The sequence below is a fragment of the Seriola aureovittata genome, chromosome 4 (genome assembly GCF_021018895.1).
Source record: "Seriola aureovittata isolate HTS-2021-v1 ecotype China chromosome 4, ASM2101889v1, whole genome shotgun sequence".
NCBI classification, from domain to species: Eukaryota; Metazoa; Chordata; class Actinopteri; order Carangiformes; family Carangidae; genus Seriola; species Seriola aureovittata.
Window position 1 is genome coordinate 7,107,069 of NC_079367.1, and position 23,373 is coordinate 7,130,441.

Sequence of the window (23,373 nt, forward strand, 5' to 3'; positions counted from 1 at the left end):
GAACTGTCCTTTGCAGGGTTTGTTCTGCTTGGAATATATGCTCCTCGTCTACATCAGACAGACCAGAAGCAGATTTTCTTTCAAAAGGTCACTAAAACAAAATTTGATTTATCTCATATTGATGTTATTGTGGTTTCTGTAGCTTTGATTGTTTTCATTTTTTTAATGTTAATGTGCGTTTGTGATCATTTTTCTTGTTGTTTTCATCGAAAGTTGCTGTTTTTATTGTTTTACATGTAGATTTATTTTAATCATTATCTGTGTTTTGGCTTGTTTTTTTGATATAGTGTGATTTTAATAATTGTTTTATTTGTTGTTTTTGTGCGTAGACCTCAGGAAGACTGATGACCACTGTGTGGAAGCTAATGGGGATCCAAAGAAAAGAAATAAATGCCGCTCCCCGCCTCTACCTAAGGCTGCACCTAAGCATCATTCATCCCATGCTCTCTGTCACTAACCGGGCCAAACTCACACCCATCACCATCACTGCTGCCAAGATAATAGGACAGCTCAGTTTCTAAGGCCATCAAACCGATTGCAAACACGATAGCACAGGACATCATTCAGCCACTTAATCGACACTTCACCGCTCTGCCCGCTGGACGCAGGTTCAGGTCCCTGAGGTGCAGAAGGGCTCGCTTCGGCAAACACCTTGCACCTGCAGCCACGGCAGAACTAAACCAAGGTGGTTCACAAAGCATCTTGTCCACATGCTGTCATTGACTGAATGTTGTTTTACTTGTTGCTGGTGTGTTATATTTATGTATTTCTACCTGTTAAAGTTAAGCGCTGTACAGAAGAGGACAATAAAGTCGGATGTATCAGGTCCAGGACTAATCTTGTTTTTCAGATATGTGGTTATGTGAAAAATGACAGAAAACAATCAGTCATCAAAATAGTTTAATTTCCTGTCAATGAGTAGTTTAACAATTGTTGCAGCTTTAAACATCTACTGTCCACAACAAAAAGGAAACTGAGAAACGCATGTGAGAATGATTTTCAACCAATCTACTGTCTTGGAAAAAAGAATTTCTGGCACAAGCTTCAGTTATCAAGTTTTAGCTTAATGATGTGAGGAAAAAAACCAAACTGCGACCGGAGCATTTGGCTTCTATTCAGTTATTCATCTATAAAATACACTGAGAACAATCATGAGTCGCTCTGTACAAAGTGTCTTTATCTGTGTCAGGCAGCAGTGGAGCTCGGTGGGTAATACCATTATTCACACAGCTACAAGAGGTCACTGGTCCACTGGGAATAAACATGAGTCACATTGAGACACAAACAGATGACGATGTTGTGTTGTGGAGGAGGCCAGGCTGGAGGCGGAGATGGCGAACCATCAGTCCTCTTTTATCTGATTCAAATGCACTTTATGTATTCATGTTCAGCAATGCCGGCGCATTCAGAGCATGACTGGTGTAGCACTATGTCACCATACAGCAGTCAGCTTTACATCACAGACAGACAGTGAAGGTTACATTTGAATGTCTTTGCTTCACCACAATAGTTGTTATGTGACTGTGCTGCATAATAATAAAGAATTATCATTTTCATAAACATTTATATGTTAAAGACAATGTTTAGTTTTAACTGTGAAGTAAATGCTGGTTGCACAATATAATGCTAACCCAGGCCACTGCGGTATGGACTGAGCCTAAATGGTATGTGCCCCTTCACTATACAAACTGTATCTCCCATGGGGCACTGCATTTCATAGAAAATTAAGGGTGAATTTAGGGCAAAAAGGAAGTGTGTCAAAACAGGTCAAAACAGAAAGAGGACAGTGCTTTTGTTGTTCCATGTAGCTATCAGTAGCTTTCCCCCGCTAGCAGAGATGACAGTTGGGTGGAACAACTGGAATAAGTGTGGAAACTCTCTGTGGAAAAGAGAAAAACCCCCGATGTAGGAGGAGGCAGAGATGGGCTTTCACGAGCTGGAGAGAACCATGGTCAGACTGGGACAGAAATTCAGCTCTGGACATGCTGGGACCAAGTTAATTGTTTTCTAAAAACTGACAGTCAGTTATCCTTATTTCTACAAGATCAATAAAAACCAGAACTTTTCTATTTGTTAATGCAACAGGTGTCTAACAGAGATCAGGGTTTATATTTCAAACTGGGTGGTCACCTTTATAAAAATGTGCAGTGAAGTGTACTATAGTCTTCTTTGCAACAGCGGTGCCAAGATTAATACCTCTCCGAATCACTTTTTGAGGTGTTAAAGTGAGAAGGAAGTGGTGGGATTAAAGACACGTGATCCACTACACCATCTGAACTCACAGATTCAAAAACTTTTTTCTTCTAAGCCTCGTGAGAGAAGATCATTAAAACCTAATAAACGCATAATCCGCCTGAATCACCTTTTCTACTGAATCTTTCATCGCCTCCTACTCACACAGCGTCACCAGCGGTTTCTGTCGTAATCCCATATATTTTTAGAAACGTGCTTTTCGTTGTTTTTCCCTGTTCTCCTCTGTGAGCTATGAACACACAAGAGTTATTGTAAAGTCAGCAACAGCCTCGGGGGAACAATGCTGTTCAGAGAGGGAAGGCAGAAGTGGACAATTTGGGACCTGAGACGGAGGCAGAGAGAATGATTCAGAGGACGAGTCCAGGGAAAGAAAAAAGATTTGGACTCTAACGAGAAAAGGGAGAGAGAAAATGAATCCAAGTGCTTTTGAAGTGCTCAGATAAATTTTGAATCGTCCTTATCACCACATTGTAAGTCATAGCCTGCATTAATATTTGAAGGCTATAGTTCCCATTTTAAAATTTTTTTATTTTGTCATTTGGGCAGCGCCAATTCAAAACAGACTTTTCATGTTTTGCAATGAATTCAAGAGGGGCCAAATGATAAAAGGGCTGGAACAGTGTCAAAATAAAAATAAAAGTCTTTATTCAAATGCAGAATAAATATTAATTTAGCGGTCTCTGAGGACGCTGGTCAAGAGGGAGGATAAGGCCTTGCTCTGTAGAAAGCAGCATGCTGACATATTAAACACCACAGGACACAATTCAACTGGGAAATTAAACTGATAACAATAGCACAGGGAAATAGAGGAGCAAGAGGAAGACAAAAGGGAAGCCAAAGCCGTCCTGCCTGAGGAATAATATTGATAACCTGTAGGAGCCAAATTCTTCATGTCAAAATATTGTGCAATTGTTATTTTTTTATTGCCCCATAGGATATTCAGATGTTAAGCTGATTGTGCTTTGCATTTGGCGAATGGGTTTATTGATTTATTTTAATGTAGAAATCGAACATGGAGTCTTGCCCGAGTCTACGCCCTCTTGCCTCATGTTTCCCCTTTTCATGAGAGGTATTCAGAGGTCGGCCCCTGGTAGAGAGCTACCATATAGTTTTTGACCACATGTAACTGTCAGTCTTACATCTTATCTGAGGGCATATAGAAGCTTTATTGTTTATTTTTCTAATTATAACTAATAATCAGGGCTGTTGGGATTGAATATACTTGTGTGTTTATATTATAAACATATTTGGATCCCTTTGTTTTCATGGTTGGACTGAGTGCGTCTAACTGCACGTATAATACCTGGAGGCTCAAGGCAAGTCTGAAAATAACAACTGATATCATTTTAAAACACAGAAAATGGGCATGACATCTCGATATGAGCGATGCAACGCCGGGGTCTGACATTAGAAAATGTTGCAGCTTCCTAAATATTAGCAGGAAACAGAAAGAGAGAGGGCGTCTTTCTACAGGTGCAGCATATGATTAAAAAAAAAAAAAACCCTGTAGGAGAGTCACAGGGGCCGACTCCTTCTCCCACTGGAGCTCAAACTTGACCAAAGTTGACAGAGGGGAGGGTAAAGAAGAAAGACAGAAAGCCCAAGTTAAAACAGACGATCTGCTGTTACACAACCTCAAAATGAAAGTGTCACGATTTCAAAACAATGAAAACTGGCACAAAACACCCAGGAGACATTTTAATGCTGTAAAAGCGTCTGAAAAATATTACACAGTGACAGCTGAAATGTCCAAAGCCATCAACAAATGCTACTTACATCACAACATTACTTGTATATTAGTCTATGCCCATAAATGTTATAGAGCTGGACTCCACTGATTAAATTGATTAAATGGGACAAAATGATCTTTATATGTTGCTAATTTAACTGGCAACCGCATGTTTTTAACAGATCAGCATTTAAAAAGGTCTATGTTTACATTGTTTGGGCCAATAAACTGTAAATAATTCTGAAGAGCAGTTTTGAAGCTCAGAGTGCGCTGCTCTACCGTCACCATCTTGGCAGTGCCTGACTCCGCCCCTAACTCCCGAATAATCCAAAAATGGTCAAAGAGGACGGGCATGTGTGGAGCTGAGACTTCAGTGCATGCTGGTTTGTACCAGGCTGTAAACATGTTTATTTCTGCTGTAAAGTTGGACATTTTAACATGGGAGTCTATGGGGATTGACTCACTGTTGGAGCCAGACTCTAGTGGCCATTAAAGGAACTGCAGTTTTTGGGAAAAATATTTTAAAGCTGCTATGATCAATATTTTTGTATTAACAACTGACCACATGCTACTTGTATGTGAAAGATGTCACTTGTAGAAATGAACCCACAAAAAATAAACACTAAATTCTGCAGTTTCTCTCAGATCTACACAGCATTTTAGCATTTTTAAGCTCATTGTTTTGGTTTTATGGCCGACAACTTTAATATTTTCATTCAGTTTCACAAAAAGAAAAAGCAGCTATTTCATTTTACCTGCTCCGCATCACTCGTAGATCTCTGTAAAGCTTCCGAGGCCTCACCACGCGTTCATCAACAGATAACACTAAAAATATCAAACCCCCTCCACAGTCAGAGCTTTTCTCCTTCAGTGTAAATAGATGCTTGCGTGAGGTTTACAACAACATCAGCAGTGACTGAGTGTCAAAGGGTTCAAGCCGACGAATCAATGACTTCCTACAGACATCGAAAATGTGTTAGAAACTCGCAATGCTTTATTTTCCAATAATTGCAGTTGCTGCTTCTCTGTCGACTGGGGTTTCTGTCAATTCATGCACGTCCTTAATATTTTAATCGTACTGCAGAATAGTGGCTTTAGGATATCAGACTATCTAATATATGCTGCATATTAGCCATCAGCTGCTTCAGATTAAAGCGCAGCCTGTACGGCTTGAACCCGAACCGCCTGCTTTATTATTCATGTCTCCCTCTCTCCTACATAGATGCAAAAATGTCTGAATATATATGTTGAAGGGTAAATATCCTCCCTGCTGGTTGAGACGAAGCAGACGAAAGAAATCAAGGGGAAAGACGGAGCAGAGAGAGGCACAGACATCCTGAGTCAACGCTCAACTTCTCTCTCTGCTGGCTGTCAGAGCGCAGGTGGGAGGCAGCCAATAAATCTGTTGGCGTGGCAGCGACAGTCAGCCAGTCAGCAGGCGGCAGACCAAGCTGGCAACAAGCTGGTGGACGGGTAACGAGGCAGACAGACACACAGACGAAGCAAGATGTAGGTCTGTGTGTGTGTGTGTGTGTGTGTGTGTGTGTGTGTGTGTGTGCAGCCATACAGCTGTGTGTAATGAGTTTCCATGGAACACAATGTTGTGGTCAAGTAAAACCACAGCAAGACCTCATTATTTCCTTCCAACATCAGGAAAATGAAACGAGCCATTTGGAAAAAATCACACAAAAGCGAGAGTCGGAGGAGACGGACAGATTCAGGTCCGAAGGATCAGCAGACAGGCAGTTGTTTACTCCTTGATTTGTGAGTCAGCATCCAACCTTGTTGCAGTGGATGCAGTTTCTGGACCTCCTTTCAGCAACAGCATTCACTTCAGCAAGTATTCATCAGTGCCAATATATATGATTTATACCTGTAATCTGCACTAATAAATCAGTTTTTATTAAGAATATATCAACTGACGACATGTAATGTGAAGAGCGTTGCTCTGAATGATCACAAACAAGCGTTTCCAGCCACAGCAGGCGGCCATGTTCAGCTCGAGCCCAGATAAACCCAGCGAACACCTGCCCGGTAACTACCTGTGCATCAGACGGCAGGTGGACAAAGATAGTGACGAGCTCCTGATCACTGGTGGAGCATTTAGCAGCTAAAGACCCAGATACGTAGCCTACTTCTTTCGGGACGTGGTGGAGACCAAAAGAGCTAAAAAAAAGGAGGGTGAATACAGGACTTACATTCAGTAGGTCACCAGGAACACGACTCAGAATGAATGCTAATGATGCTCTGTGCTCTCAGTGATTCAGACTGACTGGATGTCAGTTTACAGTTTGTTCTGCTGCCAGAAAAAAACAGCAGATTTAACAGATAAAATCAGATTTACTAGTTAGTGTTGTTAAAATTAAAAACAGATACAACTGCCTCCATTTTTAACACTTTTAACCAAGTCTGGGTTTTATTTTTGGAGCTAATTTCTATTAGTTATAGCAAAAATAATAAAAAGAAATCAGGTTTTTGAGATTTGGGATTTGGAAAGATACTGTTATATAGTTTGATAGGGAAAGTAAAACAAGCAGATGCTCATTCAGGTTGTTCAGCCCTCCTAGACCATCAGAGAAAACCAAACATATCGGCTTTTTAAAATGTTCTATTTAATCTCTTTCATTGAATATATTTTCTCTTCCAATTCTAATTTTAGCCTCATTTTCTTCTTCTTTCCTTCAAATTTGCTTCAGAAATGAAAGAGCTATTGTCCTAAAAACCATGAACATAGAGTTATCCAACATTTTGTTTGTCTGCAGGCAGAGAAACAGTTAGCTGGCTCTCTCGTTGGTTAGGACTTCATGACCGGGTCAGAAGGCCTGAAGCCGCCGCAGCTGCATGTTTGTTTAGAAAGCGGCAGGTGAATTAATCAATCACATTCTGATCGGTGTTTTGGTATCTAACAGGGGAACTCGTCATCGGCTTCTCGAATATGTGCATTTACATTGTGGGGACACTTCCAATTTTTAGGCAGTAAACTGACAAAATACAAGCGTACCCAAAGCCGTCCAGCGAGAACTTGAAAAAGTTGTTTTCACGTCGGAGGAAGTGAAGAAGAAGTTGGCCGACTGTCTGTAACGGACTGGGGTGCACTGCTGTAAATAAGACAACAGTTTAGAAGCCGGATTATCTCAACCACTTCATCTGAAGGTAAAAACCCAAACCAGTGATTGAAGTTGTTTTTCTATTTCACATAAATTTGGCAACACCGGAGTTTTTTTATTTGCAACCTGTTCCTGGACGTCTTTGATGTTCTCAGCTGCTAACCAGGTAAGTATGATGCAACAGACAGGAACGACAGCTGACACTGTGGGAATAACAACCTGGTTGTGAATGTAATTACTGCTGCATGAAGTCACCGGGTTTATAACTTGGCCATCGCCTCCGATTATCTCATGAAGATATTTGTGGATGATGTCGGTGTTTGACTCGTTTCCATCTGCTTCTCTGTCTCCTGGCTCCGTCTTCCCACCCCAGAGTTCGACTCCAGTCAAACACAGCTGACGGGCAGAATGAAGCTTAATTTCTTGTCTCGTCCTTATGTTGCTAAAAGTAACCCTGCCCTGAGAATATACGCTGTCACACTGTTTACCTCACAGTTTCCTCTGCGGGGGTCCCAGACCTCGGTTGTAAAGCAGAGAGGAGAGCAGGTCTGCCGGACACTCAGCTGTGCAGCTGCCTCGTTTCAGAGGACGCGTTGAATCCACTGAAAGGAGCTGTTGTTACGCAGCCAGACAGGGAACAGTGAGCCTTGTTAATCTTCCCTCTTTTCTTTTTTCCCTCTTGAATCTCAATCACAACTTCTCTTGTTGAATAGACAATAACAAACTGACCGCCGGTTTATTTACATTTTTATATACGGTCCTCCCTACACAGCAGCATTGTCTCTTTGACCGCCACTGAAATCCTGTTCATCTGGACTTTGATCACTTTGATCCAAAAACAAGTTCAGATCCAGAACCAGAGCTGCCAGGCCCAGCTGGATCTGATCACACACCCCTCTTTGTCCAGTACGCTGTCGGTGATGTAAGACCTGAACCTGGGAGTCTAGAAGCGTCTCCACATCCAAAAGAGGAAGAGAGGAATATTTCCCATGAAGGATCAACAACTTCTTCTGCTCTTGGAAGTATTTTCCTGCTAATAATAAAAAATCTCGACCTGACAGCTGACGAGTTGTTTGCATGAGATCTGGTCATTTCTCCTCCTGTTTACCTTCATCTCCGTTCACACGAGTCTAAATTATGTGAGTCATGATGCTGGCAGCTCAGCGACACATCCAGTGGAGACTAAAGCCAAGTTTGTGGGTGAATATAATTTTTAAAAAACCTGTTACAAAGACGTCCTGATGGAGGTGCCATTAAGCCGGACATCCCAAATGCATGATAAATAATTAAGCCACTTTCTTTGTTGTGGTTTTGCCGTCAGCTTCACTGCAGCAGGTGAAACAACGGAAACATGTCGTTTACAATCCAAGGAGCTCGAATCTACCGACTGTTTGATTTGTTTATGAAGGGTAATTAATAATATAAAAAAGGTCATGTATGATATTATGATCACATGTGAGAGATACAAAGATTTAATATGAGATGAGCCGAGACCATGAATTAATATGTAGAAATATATAAATACGATAATTAGTTAATAAACTAGAATGGCAGTCAGGAGAGCACATCGGCCTCTCTCACAATGTTAAGTGATAAAAATAAATAAATCCCAGATCTGCCCGTTTAACAGAACGGCACCAGACTTTCACGTGTTCTTCCTTCGCCCATCCCCCATCCCTCCACCAAGTGTGGTGCAAATTGGTTCAGTACTCTTTATGTAATCCTGCTGACAAACAAACAAACAGACAAACAAACAAATAAAACACTAAACCCTTGTAGAAAATGGGGGGCTAATTATAAATATATATAAAAAACACTTTATAATGAGGAACATGGCCATTAAATGTACCACGTTAGCTAAACACAGTAATTGTTATAGTAATAATCGTGAGTTTAATAGCGGCTTTATTCAAGAAAAACAAAAATAAGGCGTATTTTTTTTACTTTTGAGCAGATGGAAACTGAGTGTCACCTGGGACCGACCCATATTTGAATATACACGTAACCAAGAATCTGTGTTTTATGTTAATTTCCTTTGGTCAGGATGATATTGCATTTCCTTATTCTATGCAAACTGCACCACAATGTTACAGTAAATATACTGAAGAGTTAAAAGCGTGACGAAGTGCTGAGGTACAGAGTTTTATTTCTTCACTGAGTTTTCCTCGTGTGCAGAGGTCACATGTGACAGAGGTGAATCGTCCCGTCAACTGTCGACACCCGAGACGCACAAAGCTAAAAGCAGCGGACCAACCTCAGAGTAACACTACTGTTGCACAGTGGACACACACACACACACACACACACACACACACACTTAGAAATGGAGAGACGTATTTCTCATTACCATCAGGATTTATCCGTGTAACTGTTCACGAAGCAACAGAAAAGCGTGTTCGAAGGTTAAAGATAAAACAAAAGACCAATTTACGCTCACGGTGAGAGAAAGGTTCGTCTGCAACAGGGAGATGTTCAGCGTGCCGACATGTTTCAATTACTGCAGTCTTAATTAAAAATCTCTTTAACCTCTCTGCCATTTAGATCTCAGCGTTGTGACTATTAAAAACGGTGCGAGGAAATCATTTTTAATTTAAGAGTTCCTCGTGTTTAGAGCCCGTCTCCCTGAGTGTGAACTGACGCTCGCTTAGTAAAATGACTCAGTAACAGGAAATAATGAACCGGTTTTTACGACGTGGTCAGTCGGGTCAGTCTGCGGTGATTGACAGCCAAACTCATCAACAACTACCACGCCACCGCTTTGGCACTGCATTCCTACAACACTGTCGTACAGAGGTTACTTCACTTCTTTCTGTGGAAGAGAGCCGATGACAACAAATGGAACGGCCAAAGTTGTCATGTTAGTACCAACGGTGTATTGATTGATTCATGACTTCGACTCATATGTTGAGTAACAGGCGAGAAAACATTCCTGCTTAACAGCTGGTGGCAGCTGCTGTGAATTCAATTATGTTTTCTACTTAGCTAATGTTAATACGGATGACCCGATCGATCGGCCGATTTTCATTAAATATACGTGATCAGCAGATCTAGTCACCGACCACCTGTGGCTAATGTGTGCTGTGCAGTGTGGTGTTTACAAAGTGTGTGAGACTGATATGACGTACGCCATCTGCAACGCACGACAAAAATGATCCGTATCCGCTGATCTCACTCATAGATGATCAGTATCGGTATCGGCGTCAAAGAAACGTGATCGCAGAATCACTAATCGTAGAAAGAAAATCAGAGGAAAGAATCCTTTCGTTCATCATTCGCTCTTCTGACAGTTTCTCTATTTGTCTGTTAAACTTGTGTTGCTGGAAATGAAAGTTAGCTTAGCTACGTTTTTATAGCTGAGCTTATTAGATCAACTTGACCTGAGCTGCACATTTCCTCTCAATCAGTTCTTTGACTGCGATTTTTCTTCATTTGCTTCATTTCGAGTAAGTAAATGAAATCATTAAAATCACAAACTACCTGTGTTCATCGGTCTGTATTGTTTAACGCTAATTACAAGCTACATCCGTGGTATCTGTTCGTAAAGTCAGTCTAACGTGCTCGTATGTCGTCGGTGGCTCCGGTACGTAAACAAGCAGCAGCAGCAGCAGCAGCCCCCCCCCCCCCCGTTTATTAAACTTCACACATCTCCTTCAGGAGACACACAAAACTCTACACAACCATTTTCACATATGCTCAGCAACACGCACAAACAGAGACTGTCAGGTCTGTGACACTATATTACATTAATAATATTCGCTGATGGACGTCGACGTTTTTAAGGAATAAATAAAAGAAGTGAAAATTCTCTCATTATCTGCTGGTTGTTTTTCATCTGTGGAGAAACAAGTTTCTTTTTTTTGTTGGCTCCAGGAAGGGGTGACATAATCAACATTAAGACGTGTGTGCGTGTGTGTGTGTGTGTGTGTGTGTGTGTGTGTGTGTGTGGGGAGGGAGGGCGTTAATGGAGTGTGTTCCATGCAAAAGGATGATTCAATCTCATCCCTTGCCCCGAGACTCAGAGTAAATGGGGCCCGTCCCTCCTCTGGCTAATCACTCTGACTGGAGTTCATGACAGCGTGAAGTGCCGACTGCAACGCCGCGCTGATTAAATCCCATCCACCAGTTCAGAATTACTTAAGATAATTACCAAACTCATTTTAATTTTCAGCTCCAGCTTCATTTAATTCCATTATAGGTGAGTTTCTGCTTTGACAGCATTTGTTTGGAGACTGTTTGATAAAACAAAAGCCACCGATCGTTTTAGTTGAAAGCACCGACACACACACACACACACACGGCAGGTTGAATTGTTATTTTCCCCTGTCTGCTGTTGTGTAGGGGAGCGTTCATAACAACCGATCCTCTATTCACACAACGGTGGGGAATCCTCTCTCCGAATGTGTCCGGCTACCATCTGCTCGCAGCAGGACGTGTTTTATAGCAGGTCTGATGGATTCAGGTTGTGCTGCGTCACACAGGGATCAGGTTTACAACAGCGATAGAAAAGCTCTTTTCTTTTTATTATAAGGAAGTTTAATAATATTATTATGGACACAAATATGTTTTATTATACTACTTTGCTATTAATGTGGTTATTATTGTTGTTTTTATGCATCTAAACTGTGGCATTGAATTCAATCAACAAGTGACATTAAAGCTGCAGTGATTAATAGATTTGACAGGAAATGAATTGGCAATTATTTTGATACTAATTTGAAGCTTCCAGCTTCCTGTCCGCTTACATTATGACAAATCGATATTGTGTTTGTGTTTTGGAACGTTTGCTGATGAATCATAAACAATATGAATCTATTAATCAGGAAAATAATCCTCAGATTAACTGATATTGAAAATAACTTTTTGTTGCAGCGTGAACAAAGTTTTCTGGAGCCGAATGCTTCGCTCTCTGACTGTGTCAACCAATAGTCTGAGTGCATTTGCAAACACGGGACATTTAGACGGAGAAATGAAGCAGTAAATGTGATGGAAGTTGAATATTTGTATGTTTACAGAGCCGAACTGTGACGCTCTTTCTGATTCATTTCTAAACTTCTACATTTAAATGTGCAGACAGATGCAGTTACTCTGGGAAATAGTCACAGAAAAGCTGTTTTCGTTTGGGGATTTCTTACGTACCTGAAGACGCCATGACAATATTTACAACTGTTAGATTTTGGGAGGCTGAGAGTGAAGTTATAATATTTGTCTTTGGTAAAACCCCATGTTCTTTTCTACTTCTGCTGATGAAGCTGATGGTATTGATGTGGACAAAGTACTCAACTGAAGATGATGAGTTAATTCTCATTTAGGGTTATTCTTTTACACCGTTAATGCTCCATTTGTTCGCTAATGTTCCATGTGATAATTCAGTATACACCAATCCAATTAAACAATACCATTAAATACTTTGCACCAGAGAGCAGAGAAATACAATTACAATGAACAAAACCATCATCAAGTGAAACATATTGATGCAACAGGCATTGTTTTACACTTGAGGTTTATGTCACGCTTCGCCCCAGGAAATACAGTTACACACCGTGCAACACTGCAGACACTCAGAATGAGGTTTCTACAAAACTTCAAGTTCAGTCCTCTGAATAAAGGTCACTGAAATCCAAACCAAACACCACAAATAAAAACTGAATTTACACAATAATGTGCATCATAGAGACGGAGTCTGTTTGACAGCACGAGGGAAACAAAAAGGCAAAGCGAGACAGTGAAGGTGACACGGAGGGAAGTGATTTCGTCTCCAACTGTGTATCAGCGAGGGCGAGAAAAGAGAGAGACAGAGATATCAGTGGATTTTTTTCCCATGGCGTCCAAAGGAGCAGCAGATGATGACACATTGGTGATTGGTGACACACTGAGATGTTAATGAAACCAAAGAGACACACACACACACACACACACACACACACACACACACACACACACACCCTTACAATAAACTCACCATCAAACACAGATGCCTGAGCACAACCCTGACCAGTGAGAGCCAACCCAGAATGTCCTCACAACGCCAAAGTGTCCTCACAACGCCAAAGTGTCCTTGTAATGCCAAAGTGTCCTTGTAATGCCAAAGTGTCCTCACAACACTAAAATGTCCTCACAATACCAAATTAATAATAACAATGAAACTTTATTTTAATAGCACTTTTCTTAAAGTTACGAATTGTTTTACAAGAAAAAGGTCAAATCAACATTATGCAAAAAGATCTGACAGTAGGTAAAACGAGGCAATAAATTATGTTAAAACAATAATAAGGGATAAGACAATATCAATAAAATACATGTGAGACGTTACCAAAGGCTGAGACAAAGAAACTTGTTTCAAGAATAGATTTAAAGGAAGTTAAAGAGTCACAGTGTCGGGGCTTTAATACCGAACCCTTCGTCACAGGCCTTGACCTCGGGGAGGACCGGCAGGCCTCCACCCGCAGAACTCAATTCTCGTTTGGGCACATACCTTATCAATAAATCGGAGATGTAATTGTCCTCACAATGAAAAACGGCGGCTTCACAACCATAGAAAGACACTCACCAGGCCTGGGGCTTCCTCTTCAGCAGGCCCTGTCTCCTCCAGCGGGAGTGGGGGCTGAGGTGGTAGGTCAGCTGACGACAAACCTTCTCCATCGCCCCGAGAGAGTCGCCCTCCTGTCAGACACACAGGGACAGAAACACACAAACTAAACACACGGCTCAGTTACACAGGACTGTGAGGGGATGAGAAGAGAAAAAAAAAACCTTCTGGTGGCCATATTGGAGGGATTCAGCACGACGAAGTATCAGTGATGAGAACAGCTGGTCGCACTTTTCAACATGATTCATTCCTGTGTTGGTCTGGAAAACAATTTACTGCTGTTAACCTACATCTGACTGATATCACATTGGACCTGGCAACCAAATGAGCTTTTTATAAACACATCTGACTAGCATACACTAATTCTTCCAATATCATCATAACAGCTTTTTATTTGCTACAAGAAAACACAGTTTGTTTGTTTGTCAGCAGGATTACACAAAAAGTGCTGAACCGATTTGCACCATCTCGGTGGAGGGATGGGGTACGGGCCTCGGAAGAATCCGTTAAATGTTCGTGCCGATCTGATCAAACACAGGCAACATAGGGCGTCGTTACAGTTCAGTTTGGTGCAGATCCAGATAATAATTCGGATCTCACAGACGTGTGTCGGGTTGTACTGAATAGAATAGAATGAACAGAATGCAGCGATAATTAATGTAATCAATCACACCTGTGTTTGACAAGTGATTAACTGAGTTGTGGTTTAATTAAAATTGTGTTTAAGGTTTGTAGCATGAAGCTAATCAGATTAACTCAACGCCGAATTTACTTGAGTAGCCTTAATGGAAATCGTACATTTTGATAGATAATTACCTTCACCAATGAGGTTATGCTTTATGTTTTAACTCGTGTCTGTTTGTTTGTTTGTTTGCAGGATTATTAAAAGAGTACTGAACCTTAAGTAACTGATCTGGTTAAAGAGGCAGATCCAGGATTTTTTTTTTTATCACTTCACAGTTTTTCTATTACAAGTGCGAGACAGACGTGTGCAGGATTGTTTGGCCTTGGCGGAGGTATGCGTTTCGCTGTATGATATACATCACTCACGTCACACAAGTAATGGATAACTGACTGAAGTAATGATGTGTGAGTCAGAAGATTCAATGCTGCAGCTTTTCCAATGTGTGTGTGTGTGTGTGTTCAGGATAGTACAAAAACCCCAACCCACACAAGTGACAGGTGTGTATTTTGTATGCAGGAATGTATATGTGACACTGTCAGGTAAAAGCTTTGCCGTAAATAGAGTCTCACACACACCCACACACCCACACACACACACACACACACACAGGGAGTAGAGACAGGAGAGGAAATGTCATGTTGGACACGACATCGTCACAAAAGCAGACGGAGCAGTGAAGTGTTGCAGCACTGACAGACAGGAGAAAGACACAGGGATGTAATTAAAGGAGTCGAGGATCGCTGGAGCAGAGAATTAGCAAACACACCTTCTGTCAGTGTCAAATTTCTGATATGACGGGACACACGCATAAACACACACTCGCTGTGAGGCTGGGGAATTCGATGCTACATGACGTGTTGATAGGCTGTGTCCATAATTGCTCCGTATTTACTACCCACTGTGTTACACCGCATTCACTTTGTGCCATTACGTTGAGTGTCTGAAGCGTACGGCGCACAATGAAGAGCACTCAAACATCACACAGCTGAATGAAAACTGCTCCGCGCGCGACTTTCCTACCACGAAATGATTCGCCTCGGCACCTCGGGTGACTGACGGGTAAATAACAGTCATGTGAGACAACATCTGCTGGTTGTGACAAAAAAAGAAAATTATGATGAATCATAAATGTCAGACGTCCCATTTTACTACTCGGTTTAGGGAACACTACTGAGTTTTCATCACGTACAAATCAGCGAACATGGAAGTGATTTCAGACACGGCTAACAGGTGACTAACACGCCGCTTCATTACGACCCATCTGCCTCAGTGTCGACACAACCCTCCTCTGTGTGTGTGTGTGTGTGTGTGTGTGTGGCTTGTACCCATACGGAAATGCATTTATTCAGTCGGTGAGTCAGGTTTTGCAGGTCCCTGGTATCCACTTTAAAACAGATGGTGAAGGGAAGAAGTGATATCAACAAAGACGTTCAGTGTTCCCTAAACTGTGAGCTACAACACGACACGTTGCTCAGGTCGGTGTGAGAGCGAGTGTGTACTTCGTGTCTTTCTCTGTAAAACACTGAAGGGCAGAAGTTGGATAGAAAAAGCAGAAAAAAAAAAACTATTTTCTATCAGATAGCGTTCGTCATTGAATTGATACCCAGAGGGAAGCAGAGAGAGAAAATGTTCTTCCACTTCAATGACTGCCAAATGAATTTTTCATTCTACAAGTTAAATGAAGTGATAATGATGCATCTGTGTGGTCAGACACACTGTATTTATGCTGTAAATTTACATTTGTAGATCCTCATTTTAATAATAATTTTCCATATTTTGAATTTTCTTGTCCCGGTTCTTTGCTTCACATATATTTATCTAGTTTTTTTACTTAAAGCTGCACTAATACGTTTTTTATATCGTCAGTGGATGAAATGACTTTGTGTTATGTGAAAGGTGTCGCAGATCTCATTTATATGAATGTCATTATGCTGTTAAGAAACTCGACTTACAGTTTACAGACGAGTTACTGAACAATGTAAAAGTTTAGCTGCTAGAGTCCAATATTTTTCTAGAGGCCAAACACAGTAACGAGGAGAGTGAATAGTGGACGTACATTTCTCAGCTGTTACCTTGTGTGTTGGATGTAAAACTAGCCGACTGTTTGCTAACACGTCAGCAACAGCACTGGTTGGTGATATGGTGACGCAAGTGTTTTTTAGTTGTTTAGCTCCGTAACGGCTCGAAATAAATGAGTGAAGCTTTGACATGATGGTTTACAATTTCCTACTGTTTTAAACTTTCTGTTTCCTCTCTCTGAGTTTTCCCCTCAGGAAAAGCTGCTTATCCTTCTGCTTTGTTTGTTTTTTTTGTTGCTTAGTTTTTCTGTTTGTTTTTTTTAAGCTGCTTTTGTGTGAAAATGGAGTAAATCAAAAATGTTTCTGCTAATCTAATAAATGGAAACAGGCAGGTTGGTATCTGCATTGTCTTGTGGCGAGTCCTGCAGAAAGTCTATCATAGCTCACATCCTGTGGTTTCACAGTTCACGGTTTAAACACAGTCTGGAACAATGAGCTTAATTACCGAGGAGCACAGTGAATATTTTTTATAATATTTTATTCCCTACCTCCCCCTGTAATGTTAATGCAGTCCGAATGGGGCCCGATTACTCATTTAAACAAGATTACCTTAGCTCATAACACTTCTCCACGGCTTCCACGTCTGAATTATCATTTAGGACCCATGGTGCACGCCGGTGCAATCAAAACTGTGACTGGCACGAATGTATTTAAGTTGCATTGAAAACAGAAAATGTGGAGCACCAGATGCACAGGCCCTTTTTTTTAATGACACTTGTCATGGCAGGAAAAGCACAGGTGTAAGCAATTAAATCCACAATCCACTGAGCCAGCATGTATAATACCAGAAAGCCCCGACTCTAAGTGAGTGTTGCTGTGTCTGCTGGAAAAACTGTTTCCTAGCACATTTGCCAAATATCAGCTTTATAAGGTGATAATATCTCAGTGGTGTTCACAGCTTGTTTCCACTGGCCGCAAGTGACTGAAAAAAAAAAAGGTTTAATATTTACAAGTTTTAAAAGTCTGGATGCAAATATTTGTAACTTTTTCTTCTTAAAATGGTATGATTATTATCTGCTACAAAAACCCACAGGAACTTCTCCTGTGATGGTTTAAATGGCACCCGATGTCAGGTTTTGTAGTATAAGGGACACAAATGCAGACCATCTAAAGTAAGTGGTGATTTATTAAATTAAGAAGAAAGAGAAACTTACAAAAACGGTGAAAATGCTGACAATCCAAAATCATAGGGAAAAGAAAAGCAAAAACTGAAAAGCCAAAAACACTTGGAACGACTTCAAAAATCCAAAACAGGCCGGACAGAAGAACCACAGAAAACGGGACGAACCGACACAGACAAAGGGGAGCAGAGAGACTAAACACACACAAGGGAGGCAAGGGTAATTGAACACAGGTGAAACACATCAGGGCAGGGCGGACAATCAACAACACAGGAAGTAAAATAACCACAAGACACAAGGGAAATAATTCAAAATAAAACAGGAACGAAACAAAAAGTGTTCAACATCCCCAGCGATTAATCTTGACGAACCAACTCCAGTATTCACGAGGGTAGTGGATGGAGACACACATTAATGTCCATTTTCTTTTGCTGATTTCTTTTGCTTTTGATTTCTTGCGCTACATCTGGATGGACATCTGGATTAATGGGTGGCTAATGTGTCATGCATCACACTGCCTCTAACCTAACACATCTCCATTCTCTGTACTTATGTGCACTGCATCCAAATACTTCTGCACACTATTCAAATTTAACACATTTAACAAAAACACTTTCCCTTGTAAATTCAAATGTATATAGAGTTTTTATTGTATTTACTATATTAATTTTGTGCATTTTTTCATATTTTATATAAATATCTGGAGGTCATACATATTCTGCTTTGGATTACACATTTTTAATTCTTTAATTTACGATTACTAATTTTGTTTTTTCATTTAAAAAATGTACCGATAACTGCATTAAAACACATTCCTGACATGCATGTACTTGGTAAATTTACTTTCTTATTCTGATGTAATGTCCTGCCATCCCAAAATATATCTGTCTGCTGTTTGACAGCTCCAGTTTTGCTTTCAGGGTTGAGAAAGTCCTGTGACTCCTGGTCTGATGAAAACCTTTTAGAGGACATGAACTCAAGTGTGCATGCTAAAGCTAAAAGCTAAAAATACAACATCCTAGTTGCAGAAGCATTGACATTTTGTAGTTGCATGTTTTCATTATTACATTGCGCTACATGCATGAATTTCTAGTTTGCACTAGGCACATTTCAATGGTCAATACCAAACCAATAACTTTTATTTTTCAGACAAATCACTGCGGTTCTTGTTTATGTGTGTCGTCTTATTTGAGACGTATTGATGTCGTGCTTTGTGCCGACACTCTCGGTAATGTACAGTAAGAGCGGTCTCATCATGTCAATAAAGCTGCATGAATTGAATTGTGCTGGGATGAATGAGAGAGAGCTCGGGTCGATGAGAGCAGCAGCAGGAACAGCCGGCTGGAGCCTCATGGCTTCACTGTGGCCTTTTCCACATTTCACTGCATCCAGCTCTTTCTCTCTCTCTCTCTCTCATCCTCTTTTTTTTCTCGTAGCGCTCTCTCGGTTTCTCCTTTTCATGTCTTTTTTTGTCGTCTCTCTCTCTGTTGTTCTGCTTCCCTCTCAGCCCCCGTACCCTCCTCCTCTCTCTCGTTACATTATTGATAAAGAACACATCTATGAATCTTTCCAGTCTCCGGAGAACTGATGACCCCTCTCCTCTCTCTCCCATCTCTCTCTCTCTTATTTATCAGTCTGCTTCATCGCTGCTCATTCCCCTCAGGCCAGCCTGCTGTTAAAGTTCGTTTGCACAGTACAAATGGAACCATTACTTTAGTCCTATTTTTCATTGCATGCCGTACATGCTCGGCTAAATTACTGCTGAACTGTTCCTCCGCTCTGCACATGAATTGTTGGGATAATTCAGTCGTACTGCTCTCGTTTCAGCGGACAGGAGATACAGGGGGAAGACCTGGTTCACAGCTGAGCGAGGGAACACTATGTGCTGTGCAGGGGCAGAGTTATCACAGAGGACACTGATGTCCTTCAGGGGAACTTTGTGGTCAGGGTGATGGTTATATTATACAACTAAAAGGTATATTTGATTATATGATATGAATCAAACAACCAGAAAAGATTCCCTGATTAAAACTATAAATCTGTTACTGTGTGAAGACAGTCACGTAGGAATATTAACAAATAATATAATGAAACAGTTTTAAAAAATCAAAAATTATATAAACAAAGATAGAAAACAAATAAATAAAATTTCAAAAAATGGCAGTTTTTATAAGTGGTCAACCACAGAGACAGGAACACTTTAGTTCACACTCCTGTCTTTCATACTGCAGGTGCTGTGTGTGTGTGTGTGTGTGTGTGTGTGTGTGTGTGTGTGTGTGTGGTGTGTGTGTGTGTGTGTGTGTGAGATCCTTTGACCAACATCATTTCACTTCATTTAGCACTTTGAGAAAGACAAGACAGTCTCTGATGCTTGGATCTTAAAGATAAAAGACTCACACTCCAGCAAAGACATAGTGATGGAGAGGCTGAAAAGCTCTGTGTGTGTGTGTGTGTGTGTGTGTGTGTGTGTGTGTGTGTGTGTAGGGGGCTGCTGTCTAGCAGGTATTTATGAGTAATCAATAACTATTCCAGTATTCCTCACTAACACACACACACACAGACTTCAGAGGACATTACAATGACTTGCATTCATTACGCTAACCTTAACCATAACTACCACTATAACCCAAACCCTTACCCTCATCTTAAGACGTGTCTTCACCTTAAAATTAACGATTTACTGCACATGGAGGACAAGTCCCCATCACGTGACAAACACACGTAGGTCCCCAGAACATGAGTAATACCTGAACCACACACACACACACACAGACAGCGAGAGAGTTGTGTCTCCATGACTTCAGAGGACATTACATTGATTTACATTAATTTCCTGGAGACTTACCATAACCTTAACCATAACTACTATAACACAACCTTTACCTTAACTTAACCATACCCTAACCTTAACCTAACCTTTACCTTAGGCCAGGAACACAATCGATGCGTGGCGGCTGCGTAACATCTTGGTTTTCATTTCGTTCCCATTTTAACAGGTTGGGCTGAATCTGAATATGTCACAAATAAAAAAATAATAATAATTATATATTTTTTAACCATTTTAGCAGCTGCCATCTGCCAAAAATAAATCAGACATTTATTTATGATGATAAGAAATCCCATATTAAAGTAACCTCTAAACTCTATGTGGGGAGACAGAGCTGGCGGTAGCAGCGACGCAGGCAGCATTGACGGCTGAAGTGACGGCTACGGCGCCCGTATACGTTCCAGCATGTTGCCGTAGCAGTGGAGATTGAAGATACAGATACAGATGCATTTAAAAACGTACTAATTCTTTAATGTATCACAGAGTACGGCAAACTCGTCTTTCTCCCGTAGCAGTCAGCTGGGCTGCAACTGTAGGACGTTTCGACATAGAGCCTACGTCATCTGGTGTGCTCCCGAAACCTTACCGTAACCCTCACCTTGAAACATGTCTTTACCATTAAATCTAACGATTAACAGTACGGGGAGTCGCTTTTTGTCCCCACAAGGAAGATAAGGCCCCATAATATGACAAACCGACGTGGATCCCCAGAACATGAGTAATATCTGAACTACACACACACACACACACACACACACACACTGCTAAGTCTTCTCATATTGTATAAGCGCGGCCTGTGGTGATCCAGTTCTATCTGTATTGCATTGTGTCGTCTATTCATCCCGAGCCTCCTCGTCTCCTCCAGTAAATGACATCTTTTCTCTCACAAATCTCTCTGGGTCCGTTTCAACCGCTGAGGCAGAATGTCAATATCAGTTTTGAATGTGAAAAATAAAAAAGAAGACGGAAGATAAGAGAGAGAGAGCGATAAGAGAGACACTCACACAGATAAAGGCACAAAAATCAGCCACAATTTGAGATGATTTCTGATCGTGATGGAATCTGCCACAGATTTACAAACACAACAGTAAAGGTTTGCACATATAAATAAATATATTACATTACAAAAAGATGTCAGTAGCTTATCATCCATCCATGCACTCTTATTATATATCTGATTAATGAATCACATTTGATAATTGTACATACTTTCGTTAACTATAATTAACTACTGCCTATAACATGATCTGCTATGAGTCATTCTGTGTTTGTCAGACGGCACAGCTCATGTCCATCCAGATGTTTCCACATTGGAAATAAGATACACGTCCGTTACTAAACATCTTTTAAATGAGGTTTTCCATTTCCTCATGATTTCTGGCGTAGCTCTGTCCTATGTCATCTATACCTATGTATCTGATTTATTTTATTAATTTGCATTTATTTGCAATAAATTTGCCAAGTTTTTCAATTTTACTTAATGTGTTTTTTGATTGAACGTTCGCTGTTGAAAAAGAGAACAAGGCTGAAGATGCTGGATAATGAGATGTAAATGTAGACATTGTTTTATGAACAGCTCGCGGTCTGTTGCATGTGGACATATGGACGAGTGGGCAGATATTTAACGGTGGCGCCTGTTGCTTCACAGTGTTACACAGGAATACTGTGTAACTTGCTGTCATCTGCGAGATCTTGTTGTTATTTTCTATTTCATGCCACAGATTTTTGTCATTGTTGTCTGAAAATCAATAAGAAATCAGCCAGTGTGGTTTATATGGAAACAACTGTGTGACTGCAGTTTATATAACAGTTCTATAACCTCAAAGAATCTATAACCTTGATCAAATTACTTAGCTGAGGCTGCGTTCCACACAAACACATTTTGGTTTTTAAAACGCATCACTTTGGCTACGTTTACGTCTGGCGTCCGCACTACTCTGTGGTTAGTTTGAGAGCTGTTGGAAAAGGGGAAACTCAGAGCTAACGGTGCGTTTTTCGACTAGTGTGACTGTGTGACTTTAGCTTTGCTGGTAGATCGTGCATCTATTCTTACACCAGCTGAAACTGTCACTGCAGCTGCTGTGACTCTGTTATTTTCTTTCTTTCTTTCTTTCACCTCTTTTATAGTTTCAACTTCAGTTTCACCTCCTCTGTCTGAGAAATATCTCAGTTTCTCACTTATTCTGCGGGATCCATCCATCCATCTGTTCGTGACTCCACTCTCCTCTTCAGCTCTCTGCTCGTCTTTACTTAAGATTGAAAAACAGTGTTTGTGTCTGTGTGTGAGTTTGACCCTGCTGATACTCCTGGTTCATCGAGTGTCACATATATACATCTCCAGATGTGTGGTGTCTGATTTGATTTCTAACCATCATTTATTTGATTATTTATATTAAGTGAGAGCAGAATAAAAGCATCGGAGAAAAAGTGTTTCACCATCAGTGAAAGCATAAAACAGGTTTTCTTACTGCTGCTCTCTGAAGTTACATCCAATAACACGAGACAGTGCATTACATTAAGACCAATACATTGGCCTCTTAATATTGACCTTTAATTAAGTCAGTTTAGTCTTCATTTAATTTGACGCATATGATGCAGGTTGATTGATTTCATATTTACTGTAGAATCGATCGATACCACCCCGGCTGTCTATGTGAAGAGTTGATCCTGGACTGAGTGTAATCTAATTGTGTGTTTTATTATTGATAGAAGCAGCATTATGCAGAGTTTCACTGGTATACTGTGTGTAAAAAGCTTAAATAAATAAGATGTGTTCAGATATTTCACCGCCCTTTGATCTATATAAATATATAAATATAATACCTTCTCTCTGATGATTGACGACTTACCAGAGCTGGATTAACATGATGTAATCAACAATTACTTTGCTATTTATGCATCGCCGCAACTGTCTAATAAACAATCTATTAATCCCGTCTGTGAACCGAACAGGTTTCCAGTCCCTTTGTTTATTCATGGAAAAGGGG

At 40.7% G+C, this 23,373-nt stretch overlaps 1 protein-coding gene across 1 annotated transcript in view; it reads right to left on the reverse strand.

Moving 5' to 3' along the window:
• lrrc75a (leucine rich repeat containing 75A) overlaps positions 1-23,373 on the reverse strand; it is a 50,629-nt gene that overhangs the window by 13,274 nt on the left and 13,982 nt on the right. The window contains exon 3 of the mRNA XM_056374318.1: positions 13,637-13,749. Within this exon, the coding sequence (XP_056230293.1) occupies positions 13,637-13,749 (113 nt within the window). The remainder of the gene's footprint in view (positions 1-13,636; positions 13,750-23,373) is intronic.